At 48.3% G+C, this 14,219-nt stretch overlaps 1 protein-coding gene across 3 annotated transcripts in view; it reads right to left on the reverse strand.

Annotated features, from left to right (window-relative positions):
- The window catches only part of taok2a (TAO kinase 2a), a 28,798-nt gene that overhangs the window by 978 nt on the left and 13,601 nt on the right, over positions 1 to 14,219 (reverse strand). Inside the window, exons 3-20 of one of the 3 annotated variants that reach the window (XM_026163908.2) lie at positions 12,844 to 12,915; positions 12,522 to 12,623; positions 11,987 to 12,032; positions 11,796 to 11,892; positions 11,561 to 11,674; positions 11,033 to 11,124; positions 10,867 to 10,960; positions 10,693 to 10,774; positions 10,440 to 10,610; positions 9,943 to 10,152; positions 9,731 to 9,859; positions 8,137 to 8,373; positions 7,802 to 7,930; positions 6,883 to 7,086; positions 6,561 to 6,800; positions 5,145 to 5,522; positions 3,973 to 4,155; positions 1 to 3,882 (exon numbers count right to left, since the gene is read on the reverse strand). The exon at positions 1 to 3,882 is cut by the window's left edge and continues 978 nt beyond it. In XM_026163908.2, the coding sequence (XP_026019693.1) occupies positions 3,028 to 3,882; positions 3,973 to 4,155; positions 5,145 to 5,522; positions 6,561 to 6,800; positions 6,883 to 7,086; positions 7,802 to 7,930; positions 8,137 to 8,373; positions 9,731 to 9,859; positions 9,943 to 10,152; positions 10,440 to 10,610; positions 10,693 to 10,774; positions 10,867 to 10,960; positions 11,033 to 11,124; positions 11,561 to 11,674; positions 11,796 to 11,892; positions 11,987 to 12,032; positions 12,522 to 12,623; positions 12,844 to 12,915 (3,435 nt within the window). In that variant the 3' untranslated portion in view covers positions 1 to 3,027. The remainder of the gene's footprint in view (positions 3,883 to 3,972; positions 4,156 to 5,144; positions 5,523 to 6,560; positions 6,801 to 6,882; positions 7,087 to 7,801; positions 7,931 to 8,136; positions 8,374 to 9,730; positions 9,860 to 9,942; positions 10,153 to 10,439; positions 10,611 to 10,692; positions 10,775 to 10,866; positions 10,961 to 11,032; positions 11,125 to 11,560; positions 11,675 to 11,795; positions 11,893 to 11,986; positions 12,033 to 12,521; positions 12,624 to 12,843; positions 12,916 to 14,219) is intronic. The other 2 variants (XM_080300058.1, XM_080300056.1) reach the window with 2 other exon arrangements.

Here is a 14,219-nt window from a genome sequence, read left to right on the forward strand (position 1 = left end):
CAGCTTTAATTGGCAAAATAACACTTGAGGAATGGTTAGCATTTCACAATAAATGCTATTAAAAAAAAAAAAAAAAAAAAAGTTGGCAAAATGAAGTTTTTTTTGTTTTGTTTCTTTTTGGGAGGAAGGAGGAGGAGGAGCACTCAGTCCACATTGCCCCACCCCGCCCCACCAATCATCTTCCTCAGCACAGCGTCTCGTGTTTTTTAAGTCCAGCATGTCCTGCAGACAGCTTTCCACTGAGCGTGACGTTAAGTTTGTCCCTTCCTGCTTGCACTCATTGTCCCGTCAACATTTGCACAAAGTGAAGGAAAATGAAAAAAAGCCAAGAAATGTTTGTTTTTCCTCTTTAGTCCACCTGAACATTCGTCTCCTTTCAGTGCAAATGAGGTAGACGTGACAAAAAGATGATCTTCTACCCATTCGGACTGTGCAAAATGAAACAGAGGTGTTTGTCTGGAAAACACACAGAGTGGAATTCCTGTACGGAGGCCCAAAGATGCCAATATTCATCTCAAACGCATATAATTTGAAGTTTAGCCAAACAAACTTGAAACTCTTTAAAATCTTAAAATGTAACTCATTAACACCAAATGGGTTTTTTTGTTTAGAAAGAAAAATGGAGTGACTGAAAGGTCGTTTTAACAGAAGTCTCTTTTTGGCTCTCATCTAATTTAAAAGTTTTTAAAATCTCAAATATAAAAACCAATAAATTAAAAAAATGTATAACATTAGAACTAAAGGGAGGCAAAACAAAGGATGACAGAGGTGAGTTGCTGATGTCTGATTAATTAATTGGTTCAGTTACTTTGGGGAAAATACTGTGAAGAAATTAAAAACAAAATGTAGAAGTGGTTTTACTCTAACTTTGAAATAAAATTATAATTTCCGCTCTGAAGTCCACTGCCAGCTCAAAACACACAAAACTGGAATTCTTTAGGGAATAAATGTGGATCTTAATTTAGAAATCTAAAAATAAATAAATAAATAAAATTCTTAGTGTTAACCTGCCTTTAGTTATTAAAGAATGTATTAATAATAGGTTGACGTTTTAAAACCTGCTTATGCTAATAAACACTATTATTCTTTTTTTTTTTTTCTTTTTTTCAAAAGCCTAATATTGGACACCTTTGGGCTTCCGTATTTGGAGGTGTTCTTGCAGATGTTACAGTGTTTTTGGGAAAGTCTTTCGCACCATAAAGACGATGTGTAAAACAAAAAAATGATAAAGTTATGGCACCAAAACGTAGTGAAAGATCTGGAAATATGTCCATACGTCATGTGATAATACTGGCTCAAAACAAAACAAACGAAAGCAAACAAAACAAAAAAACCCTGCAGCCCTGCCCAGAACTGGAGACTCCCACCCTGAGACCTCGACAGGAATGCTGGGAAAGGTAGTCCTTTTGTCCTCCTTAGAAACGTGAATATTATTTATAACTCTATCACAGTAACATTGCGCTTATTCCCCACCTAGTGGTCAAAATTGGCAATCCACATTTAAAAATTAGCGTACAACATAAATATTCCAGCTGCAGTAGAGGTAATAATAATGATGGCGTCTATTCGTCTACAAATCAAGTCACATGACAAAATAGTCATCATTATTACTCTAACACAGCCTCAGAGTTATTAGTGCTTCTATGTACAAGTCAAGAGTTTTGGACAGTGAACAATCGTCAGTTTACCTGCTACCTGTACACAGGTATCTTACATTTATAAGCATTTATATAAATAGGTAGTGTGCATGTTTATTCATACAAACGCCGCCTGTACACGAGCTCCATGCACCGCACTACTCTGTGACACACATGTACACCTTATCTACAGATGCAGAGTTTGGGGGGGGGGGGGGGTCAGATGTGGGGTTAGCGGTCGGCAAACACACACACACACACACACACACACACACTTTCAGCTCTAAAACTCTGCGGCAGCGTCACTTTGAAGGAACGAGTCGCCCAACATCGAGCTCTCAGATTAAGCACAGGCAGGTTAGCCTAGCTTAGCATTACAACAGGAGAATGACGGCAGGTAAACACACCTTTAAGTTACATTTACCTGCAGAGTAAAGGCGCAAACAACTGACCAGAAGCTAAATTCTGCGCGGCGTGCTGAGAGTACGAACGTGGCACAGATCGTCCACAGGCAGCGGACTATCCTCCTGACGCCTGCTGGAGTTATCGTTCGGAAACGGGTGTCATCTAAAACCAGCACGCATGAGCAGACGTTAGCGATGACGGGAACTAAAATAAAACGTGCTCTTTCAGTCTGCTCGCTGACCACTCACAGCGCCCCCTGCTGACCAGTAGATCATTCCCGTACGATGGGATCAACAGGAAGTAGAACATCTGCCTCAGAGACAAGTGTAAACTTCACTACGCAGAGATCTTGTAAACTTGGTTGTTTGAACACAAGAAAAACAAAGATGGAGGGGCTTCCTGTACGGAGTGCGCTGACGCCGAGGCGACTCGCGGCGACATGGGCGTGTTCCTTTAAGTGGCTTGGAGGGCAGTGGTAGGTTGGTCTCGGGTCAACAGAAAGATGGCAGTGTTTGTTTTTATTGTCGTGTACAGAATCTTAGCACTACAAATAAAAGTTGATTTTAAGAAATCTTCCCTCGGTCGCCGCCTGTACACCGCCGCCTTCAAGCCCCGCCCCCCGCCCTGAATGTTTGAAACACTTAGGAACCAGAAACGGCGTCTACAGTTCAGTTATGTACATAGTTACAGTGGTTTTTAAAGCACTGCGAGCCGAGTGGAAGCTCCACAGCCGTCGCTCTGTCTCGGTCGACGTGTTGGCGCCGTGGTAGCTGGACGTGTTGTTGGCTGATTGGATCGCTGCCCCCGTGCAGCTGCAGTGACTGCGTATAAAGGGCACGTTCAAAATAGATTTTTTAAAACTTGTGACATGTTTGTTTTTAGGATTGAAGCGCTGAAGACCGAAAAGGTCAAAATGGCGCCGTTCTGCTTCTGTGTCCCCTGAGAGAAGCAGGACGGCGCCCCCAGACTAAGACTGGCGCCGGATTCACGAGTAGGAGAGGTGAGAGCCGTTGGAGATGTGCGAGGTGACCGATGTGCTCCGGGTTAACCCGCCGTCGCTCCCCCCGCCGCCTGGCCCCCCGGAGGCTGTCCGCCTCAGCGGCTGAGGGCTGTTCCTGAGCGCCATCAGGCTGGGGCCCCTTACACTCAGACCGCCGCCGCCGTAGCCGCCCTGTGAGGAAGAGGACGAGGAGGTGGAGGAGGGAGGGGAGGAGGTGGAGAGGGCGATGGGAGGAGGCGGAGGTGGCGGAGGCAGGAGGGCCAGGGACTGCGAGGAGGCGTGGGAGGAGAGGTGGTGGACCTGGGAGTGATGGGCGTAGTGTCCGCCTCCTCCCACCCATTCCCTGGAGCGGTCCCGCTCCCTGGAGTCGCGCTCGTGGGCATCGCGGTAGAGCTGCGGCGTGCTCTGGTGGTGTTGGTAGTGTTGGGGGAGGTAGTGCTGCTGGTGATGGGAGGAGGAGTGGCCCCGGCTCTTGCTCATCTCGCCATCCCTGCCAAGGACGTGGGACGAGGCGATGGACTCGGCGCGGCTGAAGCCTCCACCGCCGTGATTCTGGCTGCGCCAGGATGGAGTCGTCACAGAGTTCTGCACGCTGTGGCTCCAATGGCTGCCGGAGCGCGGTACGGGCCGCGACGGCCAGCCGCCGGAGCCCGAGGACGGGCTGGGGGTCGGGTAGCCCTGGTTGAAAGCCTCTGCCGGGATGCCGGTCAGCGCCATGTTGCTGAAGCCCAGACGCATGCTCTCCGAGTCGAAGGCCTCAATCTCGTGAGCCTGGCGCTCGAGCAGCGTCCGGATTCGCTCGGAGCGCTCGTTCTGCAGAGTCAGCATCTCCTCCTCGATCTGTTGGACAAAAACGCGGCGGTTAGCTCGACCGGGACGCGGCCCGCGCGCTTTCACAAGCTTCGACTGTCAGAGTGAAGTCGACCTCACCCTCTGCTCCAGCAGCGCCCGGCGGATCGACACCCTCTGCTCCAGGTCCTTCACCTCGCGCTCGTGCTGCGTGTCCGTGTGGATCTTGATCTTGCTCTGGTAGGCGTTCAGCAGCTCGAGCTCCTGCTGCAGCTGCATGCGGAGCACCTGATACTCGGCCTCCTGCGTCTCATCCAGCCGCAGCTGTGGGATCAAAACAGAGCCTCGCTATCAGCAACAAAGTCAAGCAGGTGAAAAACAAGTGTTTGTGCTGCATGTGCGCGTTTCTTTCATGTCTGGTTTTTAATTTTAGAAAATAAAAATCATTCAGCTGAAAACTACAGACAGGAAATGACTCTTCATCCTGAAGACGAAGGTTTCAGTCGATCTGACACAAAATTCAGACGCTTTCAACTGTAAGTATCAGCTGATGTCCACATGTGCGTCACATGTATCGGTGCACACAGACCAAAGGTGTGACTTTTATGATGAGATAATGAGCTTGTTAATAAAAGCAAACATTAAATCATAAGTTCAGCCCTGAAATATTACTTAATGCCTCCATGTTTACATATATTTAATAAACATGCCATATTTGAGCTTCTCTAATCTAAAGCTGCTCTGACTTGAGATATTTTTGGCTGAAAGAAATTACATTTAAAATCAGTTGTCTGGATAATTTAGAATGTGAATAACATTCGTTCAGGATTTCATAAACATTTCTCCTCAGCTGGTTTATTTCCTTTAAACCGAGCTGAGCTGCAGCGCTCAGGGCTCTGTACTACGAAGCAAGTTCAACATATCCAGGATATTTTACTCCAATCTGGCGTCCTTTAAATCTGGCAATCAAGCTTTAACAGTCCAGCTGTGAGCACGTTCACATGGGAGAGGCGGGGTTTGCAGCACGTGACCAATCAGAAACATGGAAAGCTGATCGTTCAAAGGAAGATAAAAAGGGGGGAAAAAAAATCAGGTGGTTAAACAGAGTGAAGGTAAGAACTGCTGCAGAGGGAGCAGGGGGGGCTCTGCAGGAAGCTGGAAGAGCCGCTGTATTAGTAAAGCTCATCTGAAGCATGATTTCACAACCTCCCTAAAGCAGGTTAGAGCTGCAGCTCAAGTTGCCATGGCGATGTAAGAAGAGAAAGCCTCTGTGTATACCCGGGCTGATCAGCCAGGGCTCATCCTGAAGTTACCTGGATAAGACCAAATCCTGCCTTGTAGTACAGGCCTCTGGTTCTAAGGTGCAGGTTGTCAGGTGTGCAGGTGCTGAAGTGTGGGAGGTTGTCAGGTGTGCGGGGTTTCAGGTGTGGGTGGTTGTCAGGTGTGCAGGTGCACGGAGGTTTCCTTGCCTTACTCACAGCCTGAGAGGACAGCATTTCGTTGATGGAGTGGTCGTACTGCTCGGCCAGGATGGCCAGCTTACGTGTTTGCTCCTCTTTGAGGCGTTTGAGGACGGCCTTGTGGTCGGACTTTGGAGTGCTCTCCAGCAGGTGGTTCCTCAGAGCTTTGTACTGACGGGTCTGGATCTTGCAGGTCTCCTGGAACTGACGCTTGACCTGCAGCTCTTTGGACTGAAACAGAAGGAAACGTGTCGAGTTCATGTAAACTGCTTTTACACAAATAAAAGCATTACGAGTTCTTCTGATCAGTGAAGAGGTCAAAGTTCTTTAAAGTATCTGCCACATCCTTCCCCTTTTCCCCCAAAGTTCTGCTGATATTGGAAAATTTATGTAGTTTGACTAAATTACATAAACATTTCCCAAATTGGCATAGGGATAGCTCAGTGGGTAGAGTGGGCGCCCCATGATCAGAAGGTTGGGGGTCAAATACTGCTACCCTGAGGTACCCCTGAGCAAGGTACCATCCCTAAACACAGCTTTTATAAACTGCAGGAAAAACTGAAATAAATATTGTTGTCCATCCATCCATTCGCTTCCGCTTATCCTTTTCAGGGTCGCGGGGGGCGCTGGAGCCTATCCCAGCTGTCATAGGGCGAGAGGCGGGGTACACCCTGGACAGGTCGCCAGTCTGTCACAGGGCCAACACACAAGGACAGACAACCAGTCACACTCGCATTCACTCGCACATTCACACCTAGTGGCAATTTGGATTATCCAATTAACCTATCCCCACAAGCTGCATGTCTTTGGACGGTGGGAGGAAGCCGGAGTACCCGGAGGGAACCCACGCAAACACGGGGAGAACATGCAAACTCCACACAGAAAGATGGTGATGATGGTGGAATTGAACTCTGGACCTTCTTGCTGTGCGGCAACAGTGCTAACCACCGTGCCACAGTGCTGCCCGTTGTCAATTCGCAAAAAAACAGCATCACAATTAAGCCTCCCATAAATTATACAGAAAGGCACAAAGTCAAACAGGACTTCCAACAGCACTGGATTATAATGTTTTTATTGTTGCAAGTGCTTTTTACACGATTTTTGCAAAAACAAACGGCGAGCTGGGACGAGCTGAATGCACGTTAAGAACGCAACTCCTCCAGTTTCACATGCAAAACAAATTATTGCGCTAGCTTCTGTGGTTGCATTTCTACTGGGATTTAAAAATAGTAACGGAAACCAGGTGGTGCTGTGATCCTCCTGAGGTACCTTGAGACTCTTGGGCTGCTGCCGGACCTCCATGGCGTGCTTCTGCCGAAGCTCCTGCTCACGCCGCTTGTTGTACTCCATCTGATTGGTCAGCTCGGTCTGGTGCTGCGTTCGGATCAGCTCGGCCCGGGTGCGCTGCATCGTGCCCAGCTGCCTGAACTCGAGCTCCTGGGTGGACTCGTGGTGCCGCAGCAGCATGGCGCACTCCAGGTCCTTCTGGGTCTGCTTCTTATTCAGCTCCTAAAGGACGGAGAAAAGCAGGAATCACAGCGAATCATGGCCGGAGAGAGCAGAGCAAAAACAAACGCAGCTGCTGTCCCACCTCTCTGAGCAGGTCCTGCTCCAGGTTGTGGCGAGCCAGCAGCATCTTCCTCTTGTACTGGCGGCACTGCAGCTCGTAGTACTGCCGCTGGCGCCGCAGCAGGCTGGCCTCCTCCTCCGCCTGCATCTGCTGCAGACACTCCTTCTGACGGACCAGCCACTCCTGCTTCTCTCGCTTTGGAGTCGACTGGTTCTCGCTCAGCTCCTGTTCAGAGTTCAGAGTTCAAGTCAGGTCAGGGCTGTGATCTCTTTATTTCATAATAATAATAATAATAATAATGGATTGGATTGATATAGCGCTTTTCAAGGCACCCAAAGCGCTTTACAATGCCACTATTCATTCACTCTCACATTCACACACTGGTGGAGGCAGCTACAGTTGTAGCCACAGCTGCCCTGGGGCAGACTGACAGAAGCGAGGCTGCCATATCGCGCCATCGGCCCCTCTGGCCAACACCAGTAGGCAAGTAGGGTAAAGTGTCTTGCCCAAGAACACAACGACCAGGACAGAGAGCCCAGGGATCGAACCGGCGACCTTCCGGAAGGTATCTGTAACCTTCCGGTTACAGATACGCTTCCCAACCCCCTGAGCCACGGTCGCCCATCACCAGTCACTCATTTATGTTCGTATCACAGATCGCTTCTGCTGCTTTATTCTGAAAATCCAGGTGCGGTCAGACGCCAGCTGTAACTCAGCTGCGCTGCCTTTTATTTTACATATTTTACTCTTTATTTAAACAGCTTCGTGTTTCAGCTCCTACAGGAACTTCTCCGTTTGTGGGAGAGATCCTGTTTGGTTTTGCTGTTTCACAGAAACCTTTAAATTACAGCCTGTCGGCACGCACGGCTCCTTTAGAGCAGCTACGTTCGGTTCAGCCTGCAGGGCACGCGCAGCTGACTGTGGAGGAACTCGCTCCGACCTCTTTCAGCTGCTCCTTGCGCTGGCGGTACTGGCGTTTCTGTGAGTCCAGTAAACTGGTGAGTTCCTTCTTCTGCTGGCCCAGGATGTGCTGCTGGAACTTCTTCTCCTCCGTCAGAGCAGCTTTCGTCTGCACGGGCACACAAACAGGATCCTTACGTTAAGAAATGAACTCATAACTCACATTAAGACAGAAAAAACTTTGATCTATGAAATGATGCAAAAACTGAATTTAAAGAATTCCTGTTAAAAACACTGAAACCTGTTTTCGCTTTTGGATTTTGAATTCATCAAATAAAAATACTCTACAAAAGATTATTATAGTAAAAACTGCACCTCCTTCTCCAGGATGGCCTGGTGCTTCTTGGCCAGCTTGTCGGCCTCTGTGGAGAACGTGTTCCTCTGGTTCTCCAGCTCTTTGTCCAGCTTCAGCTGATGCTCGTCCATCTCCGCCTTCAGCTTGTTTTCCAGGCTCATCAGCTGCTTCTGGTGCTGCCGCCTCATGCGCTTGTAGCCGGACATCTGCTCACGCAGCGCCGAGCCCTGCTCGTGCTCCTGGATCTGACGGGTCACCTGGAGGAAGGCGGTGGTGAGGTTCAAGGACTCAGCAGGTCAGCTCGAGTATCAAAAAAACGATCATTTTTAAGACTTTCTTGCTTAATTCACATGATTATTCACAACTTCACAAACGTAATGCACGTGTGAAGACATGAGCCCGTTTTTACTGAGAACTGTTAAAGACTAACAGGGAAGAAAGGTGGAGGTGGTGGAGACAAAAAGCTGCCTGTTAATCCATCGCTCTGTCTGCATCTCTGAGTGCAAACGGTGGCAAAAAGACCGGTCACTACTAGGGATGGGTACCGGTATCCGTTCTGACATAAACCGTGGTAACCAGACCGAAAAGCAGCGCACATTTTGGTGCTTTTTTTTCCTGAGCTGTGATACACTTTAGATTCTAGCCAATCATTTTACGTTTCCGAGGATAGTAGGCGGGGCCAGGTACGTACGTTCTTTTAGAGCAGAGCTACAGATTAAAAATGCCCAAGGCGAAGCGGTCAAAAGTCTGGCTGTACTTCACAGCAAAAGATGCAAACTCAGCAGCAACAAGTGCTTTAAGCTGATACTGTGATACTGTCAAAGGAGGTAACACCTCGAATCCGATGAAACACCTGGCGACGCATAGCGTTTTTTTAAAAGCCGAGAAATGCGCCGTATTTGATAGCTTGCTGCGAGACCTCACACCGAGCACATCTACTGCGGGTGTGGTGCCTGTTATCGACCCGGAGTTTGCAACATCCCCCAAAAACACGTAGAGGAGAGTCCTGGCCCCTAGCCCTGCCAGTGTAGCAGAAATGATGAGGATGATGATGCAGCAGCAGCCGTTCTTCTCTGCGTGAGTAGCTTAATGTTGTTCGTGTGTAATTTACGTTGAGTAGGCTAACCACGTTATTACATTAATGTATGTAAGGTGAACTAGCAAACACCATCATAGCTACATGCGGCTGTCTTCTTGTTTGATGGCAGATACTCCCTTCACCCTGGCCAAAAAGGCTAAAATGACCAAAGAAAAAGTGGAAAACAGCTGAACATGAGAGGTTTTTGGACAAAGTTTGTGTTTTTTCCATTGTTTAAGCACTGCTTCCAGCCAAGAGTGATGCCATATATGCCCCATAGCTGCAGAAAAGTCTAACATTGTTATCTTTTTACAAAAAACAGCTGAACATGAGAGGTTTTTGGACAAAGTTTGTGTTCTCCATTCTTTAAGCACCGGTTTGAGCACCGTTTCAAAAGTACCGTTATCGGATAAAACCTAAACGATATCCATCCGTAGTCACTACTGTCTGTGGACAAACTGAGGTCATTTTACTCCACTACAGCTCCATTCATAGATATCTGTAGAACCTCCATCTCTATCTGTGACGGATCTTACCAAAGAGGCCGTGCGGATGGTGGCAAAGTGGTCACGGTTTCGATAGAAGGCTCGCCGGCGTCCAGCTGAAGGAGCCTGAGGCTGATCCATCTCTGGCTGGTACGGGTCATCGTAGATGTTGTCCTGACCCTGAGGAGGAGGAGGGAGAATCAGGATGGTGAATCCAGAGGAGGCGAGCTGGATGTCAGGTGAGCTTTAAGCCAAGCACTTACCGTGGGTCGGTGGATGATGGAGCTGTTGGAGGTGACCGTGTGCTCGCCCTCCTGCATCATGGCCATCTCGTTGCTGCTGTCGTCGGAGGCGTCGGCGAGGCTGTTGACCGAGCTGCTCTGAGAGCTGGCTGAGATGGACATACTGGGAACAGACTGGGAGCTCTCCATGCTGTTAACGGTGCCCGTCTGCAGCAGGTACGGCTCCACCTCCTGAAACACACAAAACAAAATCTTCTTTCACACATGAATCCTCATCAGGAGTCCCTCCCAGCCCGATCACATGACAAGACCTAAAGCTGAAACGGAGAGGGCGACAGCTCAGGCGGCCCGCCTTCGGCTTTCTCACTATTTTTGTGCACACAGTCAAGTTTCCAGTAACACTCCAACATTCCTGCTTAAAGCCAGTCAGAGGAAAATGTTCTGACGTTAGTTTCCTCCTTTTTTGGTATTTCAAGCCAAAAAAAGCACAAATCTCCTGATCTGTGCTCCTTCCTCACCTCCTCCTCTTCGCCTCCCTCGGTGACGGGGCCGTTCTGTTGGGTTTCCTGGAACAGGATCTTCTTCATCTTGCGGTACTGCAGGTTGTCGAGCTCCCTCACCGCATCCTTGGTTCGTGCGATCAGGTCCATGACGACGGTCAGCGGGCGCTCGTGGCACAAGAAGCGATGCTGCGGGAGGAGGGATAGAAATGACAGGTGAGCACACAGCAGGGCAGGTTTAAAAAAACTGTCCTGGATCAATAACGCTCACATTGAGAAGCACGTCCGAGGTAGGCCGGTCCTGGGGAATCTTCTGTAGGCAAGAGTCGACAAAACTGCGGAAGGAATCGGACCTGAAACAAAAACACAACATCAGTTCACTGCAGTGTCTCCGAAGTGGACAGAGGGATACACGGCGCCGCAGGAAAACATGGAGGCTGCTCACCAGTGATTGGACTGCAGGACGGGGCTTTCATTCTGAGCGATGTGGTATAAGGCACTCATAGCATTCATGTTGAACAGGGGGGGTTTCCTCTCCGCTGCAGAAGAACGACAGTTAGCATCACAGAGCCCCAGGCTCACAGTTTAAGAGCACAGACAGCAGCTCATACCCAGCTCTATGCAGGTGATGCCCAGGGACCAGACGTCCACCTTCCCGTCGTACTGGCCCTCGTCCATGGCCAAGATCACCTCCGGAGCCATCCTGGAGAAGACAGAAAGAATGGGCCGAGTCATCCGCTGCTGCGCCGCACGATGTGCAAAATGTGTTTCAGCGAAACAACAAAAAAAGCTGCACTACGAGAAAAAAACTCAGATGTTGTCCACTTATTTTATTATTCTGGGGTTAAAACTGAACATCTGCAGACAAATAAAGCTACACTGAAGCTGTTTAATCAACAGCTGGTAAAAGTAAAATCTCAGAGGGCAGCGCTGATGATTCTGAATATGACCTTTCAGCTAATATTAGGCTAATTTTGCTGTTGAAAAGAGACTTTGAACAGATCCTGGGTACAAATTCAAGAAGCTTTCAAATGTAAACGAAGGAGATCTCATCTGTGGTCCGGTCCTATTCACGCTCTGATTGGTCGTTGGTGTTGTCTGTTCAAAACATGGACTGAACGAGCTCCATCGATGCTCACCAGTATGGCGTCCCCACGAAGGAGTTGGCCGGCGACACGATGGAGGCGGAGCCAAAGTCCCCCAGTTTGACCTGACCCGGCTCCGTCAGCAGGATGTTTCCTGCCTTCACGTCCCTGCAGGAGAGAGGAGAGTGTGACCCCTGCTGGCGGTGGGCTCTAACTGCATCTACTCCACACGTCTGTGCGTTTGCAGGTCTTCTTGGTTTAAAGGAGCTGACGGACAAACAGATCTTACCTGTGAATCATATTGTGAGAGTGAAGATATGCCAACCCCTGCAGTGCACCGTGGGTAATAGCAGCTATTTCTACTTCCTGGAGCGGCTTTTTGTGAACTGCAAGGAGAAAGAAGAGTTTATTCATCAGAAAAACCAGAAACACAAGAACGACGAATAAAAACGGGTGAAGTGTTTGCAGCACTGCACGAACCTTCAAGGAGGTCTGAGGCCGAGCCGAGGCAATACTCCATCACCAGCTGAGGAGGAAACGACAGCGATTACACATTATCAGTGAAGGAGCTCACACAGCCGACCTAACATGATGAACTCCTCCACCTCTATGTGTCACAGCTCGGCTGAGACCGCTTCGACCAACAGAAACGTCTCCATTTCAATGTTTTTCCACTGTGAGGTGATGTCACCGAATAACAGTTCAGTTACTAAACACTTGTTCCTAATAAAATGACATTTCCCCCCCTATAATAACCAACAGGAGACAGACTATGGGCAATTTAGAGTTACCACTTAACCTAACCCCAATAACTGCGTGTTTTTGGACTGTGGGAAGAAGCCGTTGTACCTGGAGTGAACCCACACAATCATTGGGAGAGCATGCAAACTCTACAAAGACCCCGGCCTGATAGAGGAATGAACTCAGGACCTTCTTGCTGTGATTCAACAATGCTAACCACTGTGCTGGCCCTAGGTAAAACACCTCCCCGTTAACCACGCGTTACAGGACGTACCCATGCCGTGTGCTCCTTCAGGTAGCAGCCCAGGTACTCGATGGTGTTGGGGTGGCGAAGCTTCTGCAGGAACTTCACCTCTTTGATGATGTCCTGCCATTTCTGCACAGCAACAGAAAAACACTCAGCTCTTCTTTCTAAAGTGTCTCACAGCACATTTAAAATGTAAAGAAGTTCGAAAGAATTTAAATCTGTAAAATAATTTTTCTGGCACACAAAATCCCAAAATTAGCTGCTTAACATCAGTGCGACTGTTTCCTATCAGAGCACGAGCAGACGAGGGCAGGCAGATCTTCAAATCTACGATCGTTGCGCTCGTTACCTCGTTGGTCTGCTTGCCGCTGTACGACATCTTTTTGATGGCCACCACTTCATTGTTGCTGACATCTCGGGCCTGTTGGACGACACAAACACAATCAGCCCTCAGTACATTTCAGTTCTGTTTCAGGAATCGAACCCGCGATCTGCAAGCCTGCCCTCACAGGCATGCATCCACCGAGACTGTGCTGATGAGGAGCCAGTTCTTATTGTCCAACTACACCAGAGGGTGGAGTAATCTCTGTGTGAGAAAAGTAATGGCTCGGGCCCAGGAACGTTACGCTGCTGTGGTGACAGGTAGTTGGCATGGCGCCGCGCTTGACTTTGATGGAAAGGAGTGGAACCGGTTTTCGATTGGGGACTGCGTCAGGATGTGTGAGCAACCGGTTTGTCCCCTCTGACAAACTGCCGGCGAAACAACTTCATAGATTTATTTAAAAAGGTTTCTAATGAGCAACATTTAAAGAGAGAAAAATATTATTTATCTCTCTCTCTCTCTAGATCTATATCTCTATCTATATCTATATTCATGAATTATAATCAAGCTGAACCAGTGAACAGAGAAAGATTTCTCTCAGACGGTTGGATAATAAAAGGTTTCAATCCGACCTCCTGACTTTACTGTGAAAGGATTAGCTTCTTATTCCAGTCTTTAGACTCATCCAGCATGCTGCTGTTCTCTGGAAGGAGGTGGAGACTGCAGTAAGTAAACTGTGCCCACTTCGTTATTTTTAAAGTAATGTTTGGTTTAGGAGACAATAGAGTAAGCTTTCTTCCTCTTCCTGTTTATTTAAGACTGATGTATTTATGCTTCTAGGTAACTGTGTCATGTTTGATTTCACCTCTGACAGAATCCATCAGAACAGAAAAGGAAAGTGTTTTCTTTGTGCTCGTCTTCGTTTGCATTTAAAACAACGAAATTGTGGAAACGTGACCTGGTGCACAGGAAATGCACTCCCTGGAGAAACCGGCTTCGTCTAATCCCCAGTCCTGATTACAAACGTTCCTTCGCTTCTCGTCTGCTTTGCGTTCAGGAAAAATCAGCTTACTGTGAAAGCCGACAGTAACCGGGTCACGCGTGTGTAAATGACACGACTCGCTTTGTTACAGGATTTTCTTTTAGAATAACATCTAAAGACACGAAGGGGAAAGAAATAAGAGGTTTACTTCTGTAACCGAGTCTGCTCCATTTACTCGGCACAATTAGTCTGTTGGAAAAACGTTTCTTTACATCAGTTTTCCTTTCCTCTTTTTCCCCTCGGACTCAGTGTGCAGGTTAATTTTAGGACCACTCGGTGGAGCCAAACGATCGACAAGCCCTGCTCGGTGAGGCGAGAACAGAGCTGGACACAATGATCCATTAGTCATCCAAACTACATG

The sequence above is a fragment of the Astatotilapia calliptera genome, chromosome 4 (genome assembly GCF_964374335.1).
Source record: "Astatotilapia calliptera chromosome 4, fAstCal68.1, whole genome shotgun sequence".
NCBI classification, from domain to species: Eukaryota; Metazoa; Chordata; class Actinopteri; order Cichliformes; family Cichlidae; genus Astatotilapia; species Astatotilapia calliptera.